This window comes from Haliotis rufescens, unplaced genomic scaffold, assembly GCF_023055435.1.
Source record: "Haliotis rufescens isolate VD_foot unplaced genomic scaffold, xgHalRufe1.0.p SCAF_32, whole genome shotgun sequence".
Lineage (NCBI taxonomy): Eukaryota > Metazoa > Mollusca > Gastropoda > Lepetellida > Haliotidae > Haliotis > Haliotis rufescens.
Window position 1 is genome coordinate 2,626,509 of NW_025964024.1, and position 16,415 is coordinate 2,642,923.

Here is a 16,415-nt window from a genome sequence, read left to right on the forward strand (position 1 = left end):
CAATAGCGGCACCGTAGCGCACCTGGATACTTCACCATTGTCCACAAGCTATTCTATTTGTTTTCGTGATTTTTTTTTACGTTTCAGTTTTTGTCAGATACTCTCATTTTGACAGGCGATCTGACTGATTATTGGTCACATGTTGTTTGTTGGCATTAAGTGACACATGACAACGGACTTTTGTTCATTAAACATGTCTTCACGCAATGTTGTCTTTGGCTATTTCCACAGACGAACACACTTTGACATATTACCTTTTAAAGTGGTGATCCTAAGAAAAAAATTATTTTTCTAGTTCTCTATTTCTACGTACACAAAAAATACTTATGATTACTTTAGGACCGTCTCCATAGTGCCGTAGAGTTAGATGAGTTTAGTGGACAGACACTTGCAGAGCTCCAGATAAGCTTTTGGTGTTGTGGGTATTTTACCCATGCATTTTAAAATCACTGCGTATCAGCTATTCTATCTGGGTATTCAAATTTCTGTTACCCACTAGTTTTTACACATGTGGGTATTTAAGTTAAATATTTAAAAACACTATTCATCTAGTCCCTGCAAACTGGTGATGTGTGGGTTCGAGAGCTTTATAGGACTCAAAAATACTACGATACTTCCACAAGAAAGTGTGATGGAAAATGATCATGATGTAACTGTCATCGTGGAGTTTGGCAAGGTTGACGGAATGCCCGTTTTTAATTTCAAAATAAGTTGCTGATTTGCCAATCGAATACGCAGGGTTACTTCACAATATTTTGAATATACGCACAAGTAGCGTATCTGTAATGTTCGTTGCGTATTTGATACGCTTGGATATTATCTTACTGCGTATTTCTGCATTTCTGATGCGTTTTTTACGCAGATACGCAGCTTATCTGGAGCTCTGGCTTGCCTGGTGGTTCCGTCCGCGAACCAACAGATGTTAAACGATATGGTACTTGTTGTTACCCTGCCTAGCGCACTGCAGTAAGGGGCTAAAACAAGGACTGGTCTGCTCGGAGTCAGTATACTGTGTCAGAGTATCCATGTTAAACTGAGGAATGACATCTCAGGGGACTAGCACTAAAAAGCAGCATTAGTCCTGACGAGTACAAGCAGCCGCACACACGCGCACACATTGACATGCAAGTGTTAATGTACGTGCAATAACCTGGAACGCGACATTAAACCCCATTTCACCTTGTCGATCATTGTTTCACTTCTCAAAAAAGTCTACATAACTTTGCCATACAAAGCAGATTACGCATGGCTACATGTTCCAAATTTTCATTGTTCTGTTGGAACATTGTTACAATACTTACACTGAACCAAACACGAAGACATGTATGAAAAGTAAATGAGTCACTGGTATTTCACCCTGCGGCAGTGTGGATTTTATGAGCGCTTCCCTATTGCTTTGTTGAATGAAGGACATGAGAAAAATAATTATTCGAGGATATGTCTTCTCATGCATATTTCTAATTGAACACACCAATTTAAAGTATTTCAGTCTGTAAAACGAATTAATAATAAAGTTGTCTTGTAAACGGAAACCAACTTCGGGACTACAAATGCTGACTCCGCAGCAAATACAGCATGGAAGCAGAAAACTACAAGAGCAAAACACTCTTCGTGAGAAACCTGCCATTTGTAACTACAAATGAAAAGCTGACGACATTGTTTGAAGATATTGGCCCAATTAAACAATGTTTTGTTGTTAAGAAAAAAGGTAATGTCATCGTGATGCCTTCGACTGTTATCTTCGTTTGTTTACATTTTTACCTGATGATATTGTAAACACGTGGCCAACACGCCTGTTGGAGAAGACCTGTAACACACTCTATCGGTAATGTTCATTTTATGCACAGGAATACGTAGCTGGACACATTTTCTTTATTGACCCATGTAGGCTATCCCGTGAGGCCGAACGGTTACATGGGACAATTACAAGAATATTGTCTGCAGTTCTAAAGCTAGGTATCGATGTGTTTTATGGTACTAAGATCACAAGGTGCCTAGATCTATCATGATATTTGACAAGTATGGCACATGTATATTTTATATGTGACTATGCCAATTATTCCATATTTCATTCTGTTTCACACACTTTGCTAAAGTTAAGAGAAGGTGATTCTTGTCTTTTTACATCATGTTACATGTATATGCATCCATCTAAAAAATTGCTCTAAATATATGAATAGGATTTTCCTTCCCGAGGTGATGTATTTACCTATCAGAAAATCTCTCTTCATGATCTTTATCTGCTTTCAGATTCTGACCTCTGCCGTGGGTTTGGTTATGTCAAGTTTTCTCTCATGTAAGTTGGATCTAATTCTCTGTTATAGTTTGTTTGTTTATTGTTTAACGCCGTACTCAGCAATATTCCAGCTGTATGACGGCGGTCTGTAAATAATCAAGTCTGGACCAGACAATCCAGTGATTGAAAACCTGAGCATCGATCCACGCAATTGGGATACAATGACATGCATCAACCAAGTCAGTGAGCCTGACCACCCGATCCCATTAGTCGCCTCTTACGACAAGCATAGTCGGCATTTACGGTAGGCAAGGGTTGCTGAAGCACAGTATTTCATGGCTTGCAGTTGCTGCAGTCTGCTGACATTAGTGGAGGAAATAAGCTTGCAACTTTTAACTCACAATAGCCAGTGACACTGACCTTCAGCTATGTGTATTTGTTAGTTTGGCCCCGCAATGCACTTGTGGAATGTTTTGATTCACATGATTAAACTGATTAATGATCAAATGCATTTACTTGCTCCCAGTGAGGATGCCATTAAAGCCAAAGACACAATAACTCAGTTAGATGGAAGGAAGTTAACGGTGAGCTTTGCTGATCATAAACGGAAGAAACCACCAAGGAAGTTCTCCAAGAAAGAAGATGATAGCGAGAGTGATGAAGAGAGGGAGCAGGAGGAGGCTAAAGAAACACAACAAGGTGAGTAGTTCGTATCCTTCAGTCAAACATGTTCTACTCCACTATTCCTCTTATACAAGGGGACACAGGTGGGTTTGGATGCCAGATCTAGACTTTGATCCTTGGTTTGTCAGCACAACCCCCATGCTTGTTGGTTTTACAATTAGGGTAAATGTCATCTTCCTGAGTCAAGAGTTTTAACTGACGATAAAAGTCCAGTTTCCACCCTTGCTGAACTAGGCTGCAATTATGGAGTTATATTTTGGCTGGACTATCAAGTCTATACATAGTCCAGTCAAAATTGCTTAATGAAATTGACATCCGGTACGTAAACTGCCGTGCAGATTTCGGTCAATTGCAGGATTTGCAAAGCATGTGTGCCGTCAAATTGGCCCCAAAAGATATTTCCCAAATTTTGTTTGAAGCAGATGCAAGTGACAGGTTGAATCTGATTGGAAAATTGGAGGGAAATAGACATGATAGATGGGACATAGCTCATAATAGCCACTGGTGGCTCTACGATTGAACCAAGAAACTCCAACCTACTTCGGCAAGGGTGGAAACTGGATTTTATAGTCAGTTAACTCCCTTGCCTCAGGAAGATGGGTAAATGTGTATATTACAACCTGCATCATTATGTTCACCTAATTTCAGGTGATCTTTTCCGAAGATATGATGGTAAAATTTAGATGAGTGATCCTTTAAGCATAAAGTGATCAAAATATGATAGTAAACATTTGTTTCATTAAATGCGTCACTGTTACCATAGTCACATGTTTTAATTCGCTCTTGTTTGTGTGTTCAAGTTGGAAGAACTGTTGAAAAGGGGGATACTGAATCTGGTCCTAACCAGAACTCGAAGTACTTGAAGGCTAAAATTGTGGTGCTCACAGGTTTTGGCACCGACCTTGACCTTGGTGGCGTGACAGATTTAGTCAGGTTAGTTATGTTGCTGTGATGTTAATCACAGGCTGATTGCCCTTCACATTGGCAGATGTTTAATGATTTGCTGCTAATTCTTGTTTCATTTTAAAATCAGATCTGTTTTTCAAGCACGGTACCTCTGCTTGAAGATCTGAGAGCTATTCCATAGCAGCTTCGAAGTTGTTTATGTTGTTGGTACAAACAGCCAGTTCTGGGTGTAAATAAAAAAGGCCACACCATTATGTTGTGGATATGTTATGCACCCCGTTGTTTCTGAGCGCCATGGCATCTCCACACGAAAGGGAGTACCAGTGAAGGAATATTTTGTCTTCTGTGATTTTTTTGTGACATCAAATTTTCTGACTTGAGGTAAAGAACTTGAGCTGAATCAATTTAGAAAGCTGACCTATTATTGGATCAAGAACAAGCATCCTTCATTTTGATTGGGTGGTCAAGTTTGCTCAGAGTTTCCCCTGGCACGACCTTCTATGGAGGGTTCATCAGATCTTCATGCTGAGAGGTGTTATGTCAGAGTTATACTGCTGAATTGAATGAGATTTATGTGTTTATTTGTCAAGTTCATATCCTAAAAATATTCAATCTGTCTGCAAAAAAAATTGAGTCCATGATGTCTCTCATCTTCCTTAGTCTTCTGCAACCCATGCTTGCCATTAAAGGTGACTGTGCTTGTCGTAAGAGACGAGTAACGGGAATGGGTGGTCGGGCTCGCTGACTGGGTTGATGCATGTCATTGTATCCCAATTTCGTGGATCAATGCTCATGATGTTAATTACTGGATTATCTGTTCCAGACTTGATTATTTACAGACCGCTGTCATATAGCTGGAATATTGCTGAGTGCGTCATTAAACAACAAACAAACAAACAAGTTGTGTACCAACTACCAGGGGTTGGTAATGCTGATCAGAACGAGTGAAACTCTGATGATTTACAGTGGAAATGTTTGTACGTTGACCGTGTAGACTGTAAACCTTCTTGTTCTGTTCAGGGCGGTCGGGTAGCCTAGTGGTTAAAGCGTTCGCTCTTCACGCCGAAGACCCGGGTTCGATTTCCGACATGGGTACAATGTGTGAAGCCCATTTCTGGTGTCTCCCGCCGTGATATTGCTGGAATATTGCTAAAAGCGGCGTAAAACCATACTCACTCACTCACTCACTCTTGTTCTGTTCAGTCATGTGAAGAAAGTAAACAAGATTGTCTACCCAGTAGAAGACAGGAATGTCCCAACAGCTTTCCTCAAGTTCAAGTGTGTCCGAGACGCAAAACTGGCCATCAGGAAAGTGCATGAGAAAACTATTAAAGGTAAGTATATGCTTGTATTTTTTTGTGGGACAGGGAAGGAATCCCGGTATTTTATTTTCAACAAGATAGAGTCTTGTTGATATGTATGATTTGAAAATAATTGAGAAAGTTTAAAAATTGGATTCAAAACCTGGAAATCATCTGGATTCTTCACAGCTTTGGTATAATTTACTTGATGAATATCATTTTGTTTCAAATTTGTTGGCTGCTGTTGGCAAATTGTTGCTGAGCTTCAAATACTCAGCAACCCCTCATATCAGAAAACGGATGAGATAAAAGTGTGAAACAATTAGATTGTCATGTCACTGTTTTTGATGTGTATTCCTGGTGCCATGTTGCAGGCTGTCAACTCTCCGCAGTACATCTGTCTAAAGAGTTTGCTGAGATGCCCCAGAAGATGCTGAAGAAATGTCGACTCATAATCCGAAACCTCTCCTTTCAGGTTAGTTTGTGGTTACCATGAAAACTTTTCCTCTCATTTTCACATGCAATCCGGGGTAGAATAGGTCTTCAGCAACCCATGCTTGTCGTAAAAGGCAACTAACTGGATCGGGTGGTCAGACTCGCTGACTTGGTTGATGCATGTCATTGTATCCCAATTGCGTGGATCGATGCTCATGATATTAATCACTGGATTGTCTGGTCCAGACTCGATTATTTACAGACCGCTGTCATATAGCTGGAATATAGCTGAGTGCTGCAACAAACCAACCAACCAACCAAACCAACCCAAAAAGACTGGTAATCATGGTATTACAGACTGGTTGTTGGCATATCTAGAAACTCATCATTTGCTCCATTTACTATTTAACGCTGTACATCAAGTGTTGCTTCCTTCATCTTACAAATTTAATTGTCTGGACACTGGTGGTGTGACAAGGGAAGGAGTTTGAAAAATCTAGCCTTGAGAACCCAGTTTCATTGAGAATCTTTTCCAGTGTGATTCATTGTTGTATACAGAGTTACCTCCCATTCAGTCAGCCTTGTGTGTGGTGATTACTAATTTGTTTTGAAAATTACTAATTTTAGCCCCTTATTGTCCAGGATATTCATAACTGCCTCAATTTGGGGTCTGTGTCTTGTGTTTTGCTTACTCATTGATAAAAAGTTTGTTTATTCATGTCACTTTCTCTAATCTGTCATTCCTTGTGAAGCCTGTCCTGTAAGATCTTGTGAACATGTGCATATGATGTCTGCAATGTGTTGTTCCCAGTTAGGAGATGAAGAACTGCGCTCTCACTTTGAGGGCTTCGGGGAACTGACTGACGTTACCATTCCCACTAAACCAGGTTAGTCAAATGTCCTCTCATGTTCGTAAAAATAGTTAAATATTACCAGTGATTAAGAAGCTGGAACCAACTAGTTGTCATTCTACGATTCTGTTTTAGAGTTGGTCCCCAGCCACCTATGCTGGTTGTGTGGGGTACCAAATGGGTCAGGTGGTCACACTCAGTCAGTCAGTGGGGAGCACGGTGGCCCAGTCGTCTAAGGCGACGCAATTCGCTGTGCAGAGTTGCGTCCCTTGGACACGCCTGAAACCTGTGATTGTGGGTTTGAATCCCAGTTCGCCCCGATTATGTTTCTAGGTTGGTCAGCACCATACCCATGCTTGTGGGTTTCGCTGAAGTGGTAAACATCTAAGACCTGCATCACTTCGGGCTTTCCTCCCACATTAAGCTGACACGCCGTGATATAACTGGAATACTGTTAAAAGCGGCGTTAAACCCAACTCACTCACTCAGTCAGTGACATGGTTGATGGTGCGATATTGTACCCCGACTGTTCAGAATATCTTCACTGGATTGTCTGGTCCAGACTTGATGACTTACAAACCGCTGTCATATATCTGGAATATTACTGAGTACGATGTTAAATGACACATAAACAAACAAATACAATTTATATCTACTATAAACAAAATGTGTTGGGGGTGATACGGTAATGCTGGTGCCTGATAGCTAGGAGTGCTTTTTCCAGCTTCGACATTTTAATGCTGATGTACATGGAGAATTTGCTTCTCTTGTTGAAACACATCTCATCAAGTGATTTTTATGTGTGGTATGGATTGCCTCCTTGGTCTAGTGGAAACTGCGGCATGGTATCTCAGTAGGCTAGCACTATAATAACGACATGAGTCCAGACTAGTACAAGCACGCACAAACGCACATCGCTATATAAGCACATTAATCTTGACGTGACGTAAAAAAACACATTTCACCTCACCTCATGTGTGGTATGTGCATATTATTGTAGATGTGATAATCACTGACAGTAACTAGTTTTGATAGCTGATTGATTGAAGGTTTATTTCTCAATGTGTACACGTGATATTAAATGTTTCAGATGGCAAGAAGACTGGGTTCGGGTTCGTTCAGTTCACCAATATCAAGGATGCTGAGGCAGCAATATCTGGTATGAATGGTGTCAAGTTAAAAGGTCAGTTAAAAAGAGCACTTTGAGAGGTAGTCACATTTATCTACGACATGACATAGTGTCAGGTTATTCAGTGTTAGTCAATTATCAGTTTAAGTTTGTAAAAGGTGGATATAGTGCACTGTACCTTGGGCAATAGGCATATGGATACAGGAGAATACATTTTGTGTGATGACTGCTTTGTGGTGAGGATGACGATGGAGGGTACATCTGACAGGTGGTAGTTGGAGATAGTTGGTACACGTAGATAGGTGGTACAAGGGATTGGTGGTACACAGAGATACATGGTACACAGAGATAGGCGGTACATTGAGATAGATGGTACAAGGGGATAGGTGGTACACAGATATAGATGGTACAAGGGATAGGTGGTACATGAAGATAGCTGGTACAAGGGATAGGTGGTACACGGAGATACGTAGTACACAGAAATAGGTGGCACAAGGAGATAGGTGGTACACAGACGTAAGTGGTACATGGAGATACGTAGTACACAGAGATAGGTGGTACATGAAGATAGATGGTACAAGGGATAGGTGGCACAAGGAGATAGGTGGTACAAGGAGATACATGGTACACAGAGATAGGCGAAACATGGAGATAGATGGTACAAGGGATAGGTGGTACACGGAGATAGGTGGTACAAGGGATAGGTGGTACAAGGGATAGGTTGTACACGGAGATACGTGGTACACAGAGATAGGCGGTACATGGAGATAGATGGTACAAGGGATAGGTGGTACACGGAGATACGTAGTACACAGAAATAGGTGGCACAAGGAGATAGGTGGTACACAGACGTAAGCGGTACATGGAGATACGTAGTACACAGAGATAGGTGGTACATGAAGATAGATGGTACAAGGGATAGGTGGCACAAGGAGATAGGTGGTACAAGGAGATACATGGTACACAGAGATAGGCGAAACATGGAGATAGATGGTACAAGGGATAGGTGGTACACGGAGATAGGTGGTACAAGGGATAGGTGGTACAAGGGATAGGTGGTTCACGGAGATACGTGGTACACAGAGATAGGTGGTACATGGAGATAGATGGTACAAGGGATAGGTGGTACACGGAGATACGTAGTACACAGAAATAGGTGGCACAAGGAGATAGGTGGTACACAGACGTAAGCGGTACATGGAGATACGTAGTACACAGAGATAGGTGGTACATGGAGATACGTAGTACACAGAGATAGGCGGTACATGGAGATAGATGGTACAAGGGATAGGTGGCACACGGAGATACGTAGTACACAGAGATAGGCAGTACATGGAGATAGATGGTACAAGGGATAGGTGGTACACGGAGATACGTAGTACACAGAAATAGGTGGCACAAGGAGATAGGTGGTACACAGACGTAAGCGGTACATGGAGATACGTAGTACACAGAGATAGGTGGTACATGAAGATAGATGGTACAAGGGATAGGTGGCACAAGGAGATAGGTGGTACAAGGAGATACATGGTACACAGAGATAGGCGAAACATGGAGATAGATGGTACAAGGGATAGATGGTACAAGGAGATAGGTGGTACAAGGGATAGGTGGCTCAAGGAGAAAGGTGGTACAAGGAGATACATGGTACACAGAGATAGATGGTACACAGATATAGATGGTACAAGGGATAAGTGGTACATGAAGATAGGTGGAACAAGGGATAGCTGGTACACGGAGATACGTGGTACACAGAGATAGGTGGTTCACAGAGATAGATGGTACAAGGGATAGGTGGTACATGAAGATAGGTGATACAAGGGATTGGTGGTACACAGATATAGATGGTACAAGGAGATAGGTGTTACAAGGAGATATGTGGCACAAGGAGATATATGGTACAAGGGATAGGTGGTACACAGAGATAGATGGTACACAGAGGTAGGCGGTAAACAGGCTAGAGGATACATGGCATGACTAATAAATGGGAACAATGTGTACGTGGAATAGTTACATGAAGACAGTCGATATAGGAGGTAAGTTAATCAAAGCCCATCTTAGTACCCAAGCGTAAGGAAGTCAGTTGATAACAGCCTACTTTGTATTCTGGAAGGTTATGTTCTATCCCGAGTTGCAGAGCATCACGAGCATGTGTCCCCTCCGTTGTAGGTCGGCCTGTAGCAGTGGACTGGGCATTGAGCAAGCATACATACGAGGCACTGAAAGGTGAGATACTTGCCCCACTGTCTTCTTAGTGTAGTGTGTGATATATATGTGATATACAGTGTGTGATATACTGTGTGATATATTGTGTGTGATAAACCATGTGTAATATACCATTGTGTGATCTACAGTGTGTGATATACTGTGTGCGATATACCGTGTGCGATATACCATGTGTGATATACCATGTGCGATATACCATGTTCGATATACTGTGTGCAATATACCATGTGCAATATACCATGTGGGATATACTGTGTGCGATGTAACCTGTGCGATATACCATGTGGGATATACTGTGTGTGTGTGTGATATACTGTGTGTGATATACCATGTGATATATCATGTACGATATACCATGTGCGATATACCATGTGTGATATACAGTGTGTGATATACTGTGTGCAATATACCATGTGTGATGTACTGTGTGCAATATACCATGTGTGATATACTGCGTGTGATATGCAGTGTATGATATATAGTGTGTGATATGCAGAGTGTGATATGTAGAGTGTGATATAACCGTGTGTTGTATACAGTCTGACAATTAGAGGTCAGTATATCACAGTTTTCATATCATACCCCACATCAAGCCTCGACCCCCCCCATATCAGCTCAAGGGCCAAAGGCCACTGGGCTGATGTGGGGGTCGAGGCTTGATATGGGGTATGATATGAAAACTGGCATATAATAACCTTTTTATCATATACCATTACATAAACTTGCAAAATGTATATAATTGCAAGTGAATGCAAGTCATTGTCACAGGAAAGGTAGCAGAGCAAATGAGCAGATAACGCACTAAGGGATGTAATATTGATTCAAAATGTAATGACAAGCCGTATCAGTCCGGCGGGTGTCTGGTTGTTACACCCCATGTCATATGACCGTCTCCATTTTGGCTCTGTTGCACATGCTCATATCATTGATAGGTATATGATAAATACTGTTACGTGTCGGCTTCAAAATTGAAACAATAAGCTAACCCAGAAATCTAAATGTAAAAGAATCCAGTGTGAAACCAACAAAAAACAATGCAATGTTATACAATTAACAATTGTATTATAAAATTGACTAGGTTTACAAATCAATACAAATTACAGCAAAGCAATCACAATGGCAGTACACAATAGAGTGGCAGTACAAAATTCAATGGCTGTATAAAATATAATCAATAATAGCAGTGATAATAATATTCACCTAGCAGCATCAGTGGTCAAGCCTAGACTGGCTATCCAAGGTGAAAACAATGATCTTCACACAACTGCTGGTCTTGATGTAATGTGAAATGAGAGAGGCATGCTTTTGTCCCACATACATAGTCCAAATATTTCCTAGAAAGGTCTTCAGCAACTCATGCTTGCCGTAAAAGGCGACTATGCTTGTTGTAAGAGGCGACTAACGGGATCAGGTTGTCAGGTTCGCTGACTTGGTTTGATGCGTGTCATAGATCCCTATCGCGTGGATCGATGCTGGTGATATCAATCACTGGATTGTCTGGTCCAGACTCGATTATTTACAGACTGACGTATTATAGCTGGAATATTGCTGAGTGAGGTGTTAAACAACAAACCAACCAAACCAAACAAATCTCCTAGAAGGTTCTATTCCATGCTGGATTAGTCTAGCTGTTCTAGAACATTTAAGATTACACTTGACTCTATAAGCAGCTAAATATAGTAACTTCCACACCTCTGCTTACATTAGACAGTACCACATTCCTGACAACCAATTATTGTCAAAACACAATGCTGTGAACTGCTACTGAATTGCAGCAGAAACCATGTAATACAATTACAACATTGTTTAACAACAAATTGCTCTGCCCTATAAAATACTGTGTATGATATTCTGTATGTGATGTACGCTGTGTGATATTCCATCCTGTGCACAGACAAAGATACAGCCGCATCCTCAAAAGTGGATGAGGGGTCATTCAGTGCAGAAAGTGAGGAGGGGAGTGAGAGTGACCAGAATGCAGGGAGTGACAGTGAGTCCATGTCATCAGAGGAGGAGGAGGAGCAGGAAGACTCAGAGGAAGAACCTGAAGGTTCGTGTAAATGAAATGATTGACTATGTCCATGTCAAGTAACCATGGTTATGGCTGCTGCTGATTTCAAAAGTTTCATTTAACTTTATAGATTTTATTATTTTTAAAACATGCACAAACTGCACTTACTGCTGCAACTATTAAAAAGACCTTGTTAAAGTATTGGAGTTATGACATTAGTCTTGTTGTGTAAGTAGGCCCTGAACAATTAAGTACTGTTGTAGGCAGCATAAGTCTACTGGTACATTCTGTTGCATTTAGTTCCAGCAACTTTGTAGTGAGTGAGTTTGGTTTTACGCCGCTTTTAGCAATATTCCAGCAATATCATGGCGGGGCACACCAGAAATGGGCTTCACACATTGTACCTATGTCGGGATTCGAAACCAGGTCTTAGGCGTGATGAGTGAACGTTTTAACCACTAGGCTACCCGACTGCCCCTCCAGCAACTTTGTAGGATTTAAGCATTATTATTAGCTTTGGGGGCATGAAGGAGGGTGGGGTGGTTACAATGTGTGTCATTGTGTCCTGATGGCATGTATTGGTGCTCATGCTATCAGCCACTGGTCCAGACTGGACTGCTTACAGGCCTCTGTGATATATCACTGACTGGGATCCACCCCACTTACAGTTTTGCTCAGGTGTTACGTATGTATCAAACAGATTTCCATCGGTGCTGTATTTGCCTCTGCTCAGTTTTTGTACTGATACTACTGGTATCTGTTTGGTAAAGTGCGAAATGTGATTAGATTTGATATTTGCTATGGACAGTTATATTATCATATCAATAATTACCAAAATATTAGAGGTGATACGATACGTATCCCGATACTATGGGTGTGATATGATTTGTATCCCAATACAGTACTTTTATGTCGCAAGTTGATGTTCTTTATTTTTGCAGGTGAATCACAACCCTGAATCGTTTGTAATCAAATTTCAGAGATCAAAGATGGGTTATTGTAGGGCAGTTACATATTGGTAGAGGGCGCTGTGAATGTTATTCCGAAATACGGAGAATCTGCATAAGCTGGTGGTTGAACAGTTTCTGTTATTATTCACATTATTCATAACTCATATTATTCTTTTATTGTTACACCAATATAACTGGTAATGAAATGTATTGTATGTATCTATTACCCCGGTCACTGGATCATTGTGCACTCAAGAATCATTCTCAGCTCCCTGGGGAGTATACAACTGTATTGCCGTACACTACTACAAAATATGATATACTGTAAATCTTGAAATTAACGCGAGCGTGAATTAAATGCGAAAAATCCGAGTGGTCTTTGCTCTCATTTTGAAACATCGCATCTATATCAACAATAAGACATTTTGGATAGCAAAAATACCAACTTAGACATACGCTGATGTATTCCACACCACTGTTTATTGAGCAGCACTTGTATATGAAGTATATAAACAGTGTCATCCAGACACTAATTACGTCATGTGAATTGTCACTGCTGGGGTCAAGACAAGAGTTCTACTCACTTATGTCATCACTGATCACACCTGAAAGTCCAGACAGACGCCACCCTTTGTTCATTGCGACTGTGTCAAAGGCCGACACGAGCCAGCGCACATGTATTGTTTTTGCGGAAGTACTTTACTCAGCGCTAATAAGCAGTGCTATTTGGCGTGTGATTGGATAAATGTAAGGTTGGATTAAGGTGAGGATTCTAAACCTGACTGAGGACATCTTTAGATAGAAATCCACTGATGCTTGAGAGGAGGAGGTGTCGCATTTTTGGCTAGGGTCCAGTGATCGCATTAATTTCGCGATTTACAGTATGTGCTGTATGAATGTGAGGGCTAGCTATCGATATAGATCTTGAAGATTGATAATTGTCAACTAAATATCTATCAATTATTGATAAATATCGGATAAGAAACTTATAGCAAATAAACAAAAAGCTAAGAGACAATACATAACATTTCACGTCTGGTGAGTGGTGACACATTTATGCATGGATTACCTTGTGGACATTTAAGATTTAACAAAATCAGTTGCTTTCCGTCTTCGGCAATGGACAAAAACAAGTCTGCTTTGGTAACTTAAAACTTTATTTCATCATACTAGTTTATGTAAAATATCATTGGTGACACAAATTTCATATCGATAATGGTGGATATTTCCTCCCATCAACGATACCTCCGATTATCGATCTTTTTAGCCAGGCCAAACGAATGTTATGTTTCTGATATAAGCCTTCTGGGTTTCACAGAGGATTCCGACAGCTCGGGTTCGAGTGACGAGGGGTCCAGTGACGAGGGATACAGTGACGAGTCAGAAGATGACACAAAGAAAACCAGTAAGTCAGTGAACCCGTGGCTCCGTCGTGTGGTGGATACCACATCTGCCCAGAGTGCAGAAGGTCGGTGGTTCTTTCCCCGGCCACATCATACCAGATGTTAAAAGATGGTACTTGTTGTTACCCTGCCTGGTGCTTGGCATTAAGAGCCTAAAACAAGGTCAGGTCGGCTCATGATATCTTAGTGGACTAGTACAAGAAAACCGACAATAGTCCGGACTGGTACAAGCACACGCACACACACGTGCATGCACGTTGCTCTATAAGTGCAGTAACCTGGAATGTGATGTTAAACTCCATTTCATCTCACCTCTTCACACTACCAGTGAAGATCTGGGCTAGAATAGGTCTTCAGCAACCCATGCTTGCCGTAATTGGCGACCTTGTTTATCGTAAGAGGCAACTATTGGGATCAGATTGTCAGGCTAGCTGACTTGGCTGATGCATGTCATCGTATCTCAATTGTGTAGAACGATGCTCATGATATCAGTCACTGGATTGTCTGGTCCATACTCGATTATTTACAGACCACCGTCATATAGCTGGAATATTGCCAAGAGTTTGGCGTTAAACAACAAACAAACTTGATGAAACCACGGTAACCACTCATATTTTTGCAGAAAAGAAAAAGAAACCTGAAGCAAAGAGTGACATCAGTGAAGGGAAAACTCTCTTTATCAGGTAACTATGGCAACAGGACCTAAGTGCTGTACAACTGTCCAAAATGAATATAGCAAACCACGCTATGGGCTCCAGTTCTGTGTAGTATTCTCCTAACTGAATGAAATGGCAGGGGAGTTCCTATAATATGACAGTGAAATATCTTATCTACTTTTCAAAGAAGCTCAAGAACCTTTAATCACAATTGCTGATTGCCTAACTTTGACACAGAATCTGTTATTAAATATTCTGTGATTTCCTTCAGACATTAACCTTTTGTTGTGAATTTTTTCTATCATTTTCCAGAAATGTTCCCTTCAGGTGTGAGGAAGACGATTTGCAAGATGTACTCTCCGACTTTGGCAATATTGTCTACTGTAAACTTGTGATGGACCCCTACACTCAACATCCTAAAGGTTAGACCGCTATACTCAACATCCTAAAGGTTAGACCGCTATACTCAACACCCTAAAGGTTAGACCCCTATCCTCAACACCCTAAAGGATAGACTGCTATACTCAACACCTTAAAGGTTAGACCGCTATACTCAACACCCTAAAGGTTAGACCCCTATACTCAACACCCTAAAGGATAGACCCCTATACTCAACACCCTAAAGGATAGACCCCTATTCTCAACACCCTAAAGGTTAGACCCCTATACTCCACACCCAACAGGTTAGACCGCCATACTCAACACCCTAAAGGTTAGACCGCTATACTCAACACCCTTAATGTTAGACCCCTAAATATGCTAAACTCAACACCCGAAAGATGAGACCCATATACTTAACACCCTAAAGGTGAGACCCCTATTCTCAACACCCTAAAGGTTAGGTCTCTATACTCAACACCCTAAAGATTAGACTCCTATACTCAACACCCAAAAGGTGAGACCCATATACTCAACACCCTAAAGGTTAGACCCATATACTCAACACCCTAAAGGTAACACCACAGTTAGACCCTATACTCAACACCCTAAAGATTAGACCCATATATTCAACACCAGAAAGGTTAGACCACTATTCTCAACACCCTAACGGTTAGACCCCCAAGCTCAACACCCTAAAGGTGAGACCAGACTTGTTGCTCATTCAGCTTCAGGTTAGTCCAGGCTTCCCTGGTATCAGTGCTTGTTAACTTGTGGTTGTGTGTCTTGCAGGCACAGCATTTGTCAAGTTTGACACTGTGGAGGAAGCCGACAAGTGTTTGGCTAAGTCAAAGGACACCAGCAGGGTGAGTGGTAACCATCGTATGTAGCTTGTAGAGGTTTAAATCACCTATTTACTGAAAGTAAGGATGGACAGTTTTCATTTTAGAGAGGTTGGTCAAATAAGGGTATGAAAAATGCTTATCAATTTGTACAAAATGATGGTTGATAGTGGAAAATGGATAGAAAGGGTGAGATAGGAATGTGGAACTGGAATTGGGGTTAGATATTAATGTGTGACTGGGATTGGGGTAAGATACATTTGTGACTGGGAGTGGGGTAAGATACATTTGTGACTGGGAGTTGGGTAAGATACATTTGTGACTGGGAGTGGGGTAAGATACATTTGTGACTGGGAGTGGGGTAAGATACATTTGTGACTGGGAGTCGGGTAAGATACATTTGTGAC

The 16,415-nt window shown here is 41.2% G+C and overlaps 1 protein-coding gene across 1 annotated transcript in view; it reads left to right on the forward strand.

Moving 5' to 3' along the window:
• The first annotated feature begins 1,567 nt into the window (after positions 1-1,567).
• LOC124152081 (RNA-binding protein 28-like) overlaps positions 1,568-16,415 on the forward strand; it is a 56,017-nt gene continuing 41,169 nt past the window's right edge. The window contains exons 1-14 of the mRNA XM_048380717.1: positions 1,568-1,708; positions 2,251-2,296; positions 2,763-2,935; positions 3,721-3,853; positions 5,030-5,160; positions 5,502-5,602; positions 6,374-6,449; positions 7,504-7,596; positions 9,712-9,768; positions 11,663-11,818; positions 14,048-14,134; positions 14,755-14,815; positions 15,101-15,210; positions 15,959-16,032. Of these exons, the coding sequence (XP_048236674.1) occupies positions 1,576-1,708; positions 2,251-2,296; positions 2,763-2,935; positions 3,721-3,853; positions 5,030-5,160; positions 5,502-5,602; positions 6,374-6,449; positions 7,504-7,596; positions 9,712-9,768; positions 11,663-11,818; positions 14,048-14,134; positions 14,755-14,815; positions 15,101-15,210; positions 15,959-16,032 (1,431 nt within the window). The 5' untranslated portion in view covers positions 1,568-1,575. The remainder of the gene's footprint in view (positions 1,709-2,250; positions 2,297-2,762; positions 2,936-3,720; positions 3,854-5,029; positions 5,161-5,501; positions 5,603-6,373; positions 6,450-7,503; positions 7,597-9,711; positions 9,769-11,662; positions 11,819-14,047; positions 14,135-14,754; positions 14,816-15,100; positions 15,211-15,958; positions 16,033-16,415) is intronic.